General features: G+C 51.4%; 1 protein-coding gene across 2 annotated transcripts in view; it reads left to right on the top strand.

The window, feature by feature from the left end:
• Positions 1-5341: 5341 nt before the first annotated feature.
• The window catches only part of LOC107517402 (protein shisa-6), a 597831-nt gene continuing 596247 nt past the window's right edge, over positions 5342-6925 (top strand). The window contains exon 1 of one of the 2 annotated variants that reach the window (XM_036223918.1): positions 5342-5979. In XM_036223918.1, the coding sequence (XP_036079811.1) occupies positions 5342-5979 (638 nt within the window). The remainder of the gene's footprint in view (positions 5980-6925) is intronic. The other variant, XM_036223917.1, reaches the window with a different exon arrangement.

Raw genomic sequence — 6925 nt, 5'->3', positions numbered from 1 at the left:
TTCCTGCATAGGGGTGAAAATGGCTGATTTCAACATGATTAGTCTACGGATGTGGACCACCCATGGAAGAAAGGCTGTGTTCTTGGAAGACACAACTTTCTACAGATGAAGCAGAGCCTAGAGGAGCTGTTAGCTGGAGATTGGCCCTTCCAAGTCCACCATAAGACTACTGAGTGCCAAGCACTGTTCTAGGCAATGAGAATACAACAGTCAAAACACAACAACTTTCAAACAAGAGCAAGCACTCTAGTGGAAGGTGGGAATAGAATTTTTAAGAATAGTTAAATTAAAGTGCATCATGATGGGGAGAAGATAGATTATGATGGAAGAAATGTTGGTTAGTGGTGTGATGGTTGTGCCATCTTCATTAGAGTGGTCAGGGAAACCTCTTTAATAAGTGGTACTTAAGTAGAAGCCTAGAAAGAAGTGTACAGACATCTGGGGCTTGAAGGAGTTCTAGGAAGCCCACAAATACAAAAGCTTTGAGAAATAGCAAGGACACCAATGTAGCTAGAGGGAGTAAGGAGTAATTGGAGATGAGCTTAGAAGGATAGCAAGGGACCAGTTCGTGCCGGGCCATGGAGCCATGGTTAGAGATTCAAAATGGGAAGAGACAATAGAGATACCTTGTTAGAAATACTCCCTCCACTTAGCTTCCCTACTTCATAGAAGAGAAAACTAAAGTCCATGGAAGTGATATGATTAATACAAAGTAGCATAGCTAGGTATAAACCCTAGAGAAAGTCAAACTGGAGATAGAAAATACATGCTGTATCCATTAGCATGGCTTTGGCTACATCTAAGAGTAACTCTGGATTCAAAGAGGATTCAATACAAGGAAATTTTATTATTTCACATTACTAGACGACCAGAGTTAGAGGAGCCCTGGACTTAGTTCCATGAGCTTACCACAGTGTCTGGTTCAATAATGCTCATTCTATCTTTCCATCTATCATCTTCATTGTGTCAGTCAGGATGGAGTAGGATATGCTGCAATAACAGAGTTCAATTCCAGTGGCTTTAAGAAGAAAAAGTATATTTTTACTCATGCTACATGTCCATGGTAGGACACTATTTTTATTGTCTGTGGGACTTTCCTCGTTGTAGTCACTTATGGGCTGACAAAGCTACTTTGACAGAGAACATTGCTATCACTGTGCCTGAAGAAATTGACTGTAGACTGTCTTGAAGTGGAGATTAGATGCTCTGGTTTAGAAATAACACACATCATTTCTGCTACTTGTTGACCAGTAGTACTATGTCACTTTCCACTTCTACTCTTGAATGGCCCTAGAATTGCCTGGAAAGCAGAGATATTTAGTGAGCAGCACTAAATGACTATCTAACTGAATATCAGCTTCTACTAATGACTAGTTTCCATCACACCCTAACCCCCCACCTCAAGGTCATAATATCCAAACAACACTCAAAAAAATAGAGAAATTACTATGAATTTTAAGAGTTGGAAAATCTCCTCTCTCAATAGTTTCCTCACTTTTTATTGGCCAGAACAGGATCACATGTTCGTTCTTAACAAGTCAATGGCAAGAGAAATGAGATTATTATGGCTGGCTCGGCCCAACTAGGATTCATCTTCTAGAGCCAAAGATTGGGTCACTTTCTCTGACAAAGGGATGTCTGAAGTTGGTGTATGATTGAAAAAGATGACTTTTCTCTAGCACTTTTTAATGAGTCAAATCCATAAAGGAAGGACACTTTCATACTGTCAACAACCAAGGTATAGAAACTAGAAAGAGAAAGTAGAGAAATGGATGTTGGTAGGCAACCAACCTGGACTACTACAAGGGCAAACCAGGAGGGCTGGAGGTATCAGTCAAGGGATTAAGAATTACAGATTAGCAGTTACAAAATAGTCACAGGGATGTAAAGTACAGCATAGGGAATATAGTCAATAATACTGAAATAACTATGTATGGTGTCAGGGGGCTTCCAGATTAATTGGAGGGATCACCTAATAAGTTATATACATGTCTAACAACTATGATGTAAGCCTGAAACTAATATAATATTGCATGTCAAATACAATTTAAAAAAAAGAAATACAGTGTACTGCAGTAAGGGTTGGAATAAATAATCCCTAAGGTCCTATCCAACTCTGATACTATTATTTTATGTGAGTCTGTGGATGCTACCATTTATGAACACAGGGATTCAGAGTATATTTGTGGGTATTAGCGGTATGAGGAATCAAAGCAATTTCCCTTACTCAGTGCCATTGATCAAATCTTGACATGAGAAAGACACATTTCTACCCATTGTGAGGAAGCTCCCAGGCACAGAGTGGTCAATTCTGGAATAATGAAGAGGAGGTGAAAGCTCTCAGTAGAAGAAAGGAGGGGACTGACTTAAAAACTGAACATAGCATGAGGGCAAAGAAAATGTTATGATTCCCACATGCATACACTTTCCTTATCTGCTCTCCTAAGCTTGAAACCCTCGTGCTGGACTGCCTTACTTAGAACTCTTAAAGGCACTTCAACATGTCCGTCCTACTGCAGTCCTGAACCTGCTTTTTTGACTATGCGTGTCATCTTCACTGTAGGCACCAACTAACTACCAGTATAATCTACTTCATCCCTTCACCGACTTTAACCTGGATTGTCAGAGCACCTTCCATATCACTCTTCTTCTATCTAGTGTTCTTTACTCCAGTTGACTTAAGAGATCCAACAAACACATAAATCTGACAGTGTCTTCCCCTTGAGTAAAGCCCACGAGTAGTTTCTCATCAACTGTAGGATAAATTCAAGTTTTTTGGCAGGGAATACAATACCCTTTTGCCAACTTTATTTGGAAGACTCCCTCAGAGTTTATGCTAATCTGTTAAATCCCTTGCTCACACATTCTTACTACTTCATGTCTTCCTGATTTTGCTAATGATGTTCCCTCTGCTGGAAGTGTCTTTCCCCTCTTGTTTGTTGTATTAACTTTTAATCATTTTTCAAGATTCTGCTCATAATTGCATTGAGAAAGCTGCCTTGGACTCCAGCTTTCCCCTCCAGGGCCAGAGAGATGCCTGTTATGTGCTCTCAGAGCACTCTGTGCCCACCTTTATTATGGGACATGCCATGATATGGTGATCATTTGGTTATCTACCTCCCCAATAGTCTACATGCTACCGTCCTTGAGGAAAGGGACTGTTTTGTTCATCCTTTATCTCAGCACTTACCACAGTGTCTGGTGGAGAGCAAGCACTGTATAAATGGTTCTTGAACTGAATCATTAAGACGAGGGTGGCAGCTGAAATGAAGCTGAGGGAATGAGAGGCAGTATAGAGGTAGAGGAAGGGAATAGAGAGATAGAAGCAAGTGGGGAGCTGCCAGGGGAGTTTGATCACCTTCCAACCTAGGATAAGTATCTCCCTCTGTGCCTTGGAGTCTGGGTTCCAGCTCCAATTTATCCTTTCTGCAGTCCCAACAAGATGCTCTCTGTCTCTCCCCAATGGGGAAACCTTGGTTTGGGTCACCCATGAGTGGAACTGAATGGACAGTCTTGGGGACAATCTCTACTCCTATATTCTGCTCTCTGCCTCCAACCTAAGCACTTTGGGCACTTGCGCACAAGGCCAGGAGATGCAGGCAAGATTTTGCCAGTGACCTTTGCTTTTTGTTCTAATTTCCCCCACCTCCTCTATGGACACATGCCAAAAATGATGATTCTGACTTCCTCTTGGGTTGGCTTTGAAAGTGAGACTGGGCCTTTACCCACAGATCTGACCACCAGCAACTTTACAGAAACATATCCCTCCGCTCCACCCCCTCCCCCTGCCCCCTACTGCCTCTTCAGCTACAGCAGAGGGATTTCAAAGTTTTCTTAGAAACTCAGAGAGCTTTTCTAACTTTGTCCCAATGCTCTGGAAAAAAGTCTTGGAAAGGGGGAATAAGAGGTGCCACCCAGCACCTGGGGCTGTCTTGTGCCTGTGTGCATGTTGGAGGTGGGGCAGGCAGCAAAGCGCCCAAGAGGAAGAGAGTCGGCCCTGCTTACTGGTGGCCCAATAACCTCACATAAGCCACTTGATCCCTGGTCTCAGTTTTGGAACCCGTAGCAATGGGTTTTATCTTTTCTATCCACAGCGAGCGTCGCCACTAGAGAGAGGCAAAGTCTTGCAGAAACCCCAACTCCAGCTCAGGCAGCGCGCAGCCCAGGACTCGGGTAGGGTGGGACCCGCCGCCAGGGCTGTACACGCGGGCAAAGGCAGGGGAGGTTTGGTCCTTTGCCGGCCCGCTCCAGAGGGCACACTCCCGCCCTGCCCCCGGCCCACTCTTTGCCTGCGTAATTCGCTGTGCTGATAAGCTGGTGTCTTGGGCTTTGGTGAAGCGGAGCTTCAAGTGCCGCGAAAGGAGAGAAGCAAAGAAGAGCACCCCCCCCCCCCCGGGCATGTAAACGTGGGCGGTGGTGAGCGATTGCCCTCCTCTCCCTCCCCTCCCCTCGCAGCGCTCCCGTGTGTGCGGGAGTGTGAGTGCGTGTGTCTCCCTCGCTCCTCTCGCACACGCTCCGGCACCAGTGCAGGCGGCGAGCCGGCAGCTTCGGGCTCGCTCGCTCGGGCCGCTGCGCTCCCGCCTGGCCGCGCCTGGCCGCCGCCGCCGCCTCTGAAGCCGCAGGAGGGCATGGTGAGTGAGTGAGGTCTAGCCGCTGCGCTCCCGCGGCCCGCCGCCCGACCCCGGCCGCAGCCGGCTCTGTCCCAGGGAGCCAGCTTGCGGCGGGAGCGCGCCGCGGGACTAGCGAGTGAGGGCTCCGGCAGCCGAGCGGTGCCCAGAGGGGCAGCCCGTGCGCTCTCTGTGGCCGGTGCGCAGGGCCGCGGAGCCCCGTCTCGAGGGCGGGCTCCGCGCCCCTCCTGGCCCGAGTCTCGCTCCTCGAGGGCTGCGCGCTCCCTCCCTGCCCGCCGCCCGCCTCCTGCCTTCGGGAGCGCCGGTCGCCCCACCCCGTGACCGGCTCCCCGTCTCGTCCCGCAGGACCAGCCCGGACGGGACCACGCCGCCGCCCGGAGCCGCGCTTCGGGTCCTGCCTGAGCCGAGCCGTGCGCGGGGCCGCTGCCGCCGCCAGCGGGGGATGGGGCTGCCCGGGAGGCGCGCCGAGCCCGCAGGGGGAGCGCGGAGCCGGCGCGCAGCGTGAAAGCAGAGCAGCCCGCGCCGGGCCGGTCTGTGCGCACCGCGCGCCGCCGTCGCCGCTGCTGCCATCCTCGCCTCGATGGCGCCATCGCCCAGGCGCCGCTGACCGCCCCGCGCCGCCTGCCCGGCCCGCGCGGCCGCCCTCGGAGCCCAACAGCCGAGGGAGCGGCCTGCCGCGGAAGCTTCCCCGCGCCCTCCCGCCCGGCCCCGCCATGGCGCTGCGGCGCCTCCTACTGCTGCTGCTGCTGCTCTCGCTGGAGTCCCTGGACCTGCTGCCCGGCGTCCACGGCGCCCGCGGCCGTGCGGCCAACCGGACCCTGAGCGCTGGCGCCGCTGCCGTCGGGGGCCGGCGGCCCGGAGGCACCCTGGCCCGGGGCGGCCGCGAGCTAAATGGCACCGCCCGGGCGCCCGGCGTCCCGGAGGCAGGGAGTCGGCGAGGGCAGCCGGCGGCGGCGGTGGCGGCGGCCAGTGCGGCCGTCACCTACGAGACGTGCTGGGGCTACTACGACGTGAGCGGCCAGTACGACAAGGAGTTCGAGTGCAATAACAGCGAGAGCGGCTACCTGTACTGCTGCGGCACCTGCTACTACCGCTTCTGCTGCAAGAAGCGCCACGAGAAGCTGGACCAGCGCCAGTGCAACAACTACCAGAGCCCGGTGTGGGTACAGACGCCCAGCACCAAGGTGGTTTCGCCGGGGCCCGAGAACAAGTACGACCCAGAGAAGGACAAGACCAACTTCACCGTCTACATCACCTGCGGGGTGATCGCCTTCGTCATCGTGGCCGGCGTCTTCGCCAAGGTCTCTTATGACAAGGCCCACCGCCCTCCGCGGGAGATGAACATCCACAGGTGAGAGCCTCTGCCCGGTGCCCGCCCCCAGTCTCCCCGCAGCCTCACCCTTCTTCACATGCTTCCCTTCTCCTCTTCACTCTTGGCATCACCACGTTTCTCCTGACTCTCTAAAGTGAATTTCACTCTTGCTTCTTTGACGTGCAATAAATCAACGCCTCTTGTACCTTCTCCATTTCTTCGAAACGCACGCTTGGGTGGTAGGGGGTTTACAAAGCAATGTAAGGATCGGTGATAGCCATGGAGTTTGCGTATAAGAATTTTACAAATTCTGTAATCCTGGTTGGGGGTCCAGGGTTTAGTTTTCTTGGCGTGTGGGCACTTTGGTGTAGCCTCTTATTATATTTGGTTTTCTGAGTCAAACCTGAGCATCATCTTCAACATAGGAAATTGACCAATGTTAGAACCTTTGAAAAGAGTACCAAGTGATTTAGTGTAAACTGGATGGTGTTAGAAATGGGGGCGATATGCAAAGGATGCCTCCTGGGGGAAGAAGGAATAGATTTATCTGTTCCGCGTTGACCAAGGGCAGATGGTGTCTCCTCATCGCATCCTGCCGAGTGGGCTGCTTATCTTTCCTGCTGAGCCTGGAGGACTTGTTCTTTTAAACCCTGTAGGCAGAACTCTCCGAGTTAACACTTCTTGCTGTGTTAAACCTGCTGGGCATCTTTCACTGCTTACATTAGGGAGGCGGTGGGGGCTGTCTTCTACCAAAACTTATGCCAAGAGCTCAAAATATGGTAGTCCATGGTTTCACCCTGACTCCCACCTCACCACTCTACCTCCCAGTGAGCCCTTTGGGAAGTCAAAGCCCAGAGAACAGGAAACCAGCCCCTTTTAAAAACTAACTGTAGGAACAAAGCACCCAGGGGATGTAAACTTAGCTCTGCTTCCAGTCGCCTTTTGATGATGAATGGTTGGACATGGTACTACAGAGTCCTTTCAC

This window comes from Rousettus aegyptiacus, unplaced genomic scaffold, assembly GCF_014176215.1.
Source record: "Rousettus aegyptiacus isolate mRouAeg1 unplaced genomic scaffold, mRouAeg1.p scaffold_m13_p_6, whole genome shotgun sequence".
NCBI lineage: Eukaryota > Metazoa > Chordata > Mammalia > Chiroptera > Pteropodidae > Rousettus > Rousettus aegyptiacus.
The sequence above is the reverse complement of the archived record's forward strand: the minus strand, read 5'-3'. Positions and strand labels throughout refer to the sequence as shown.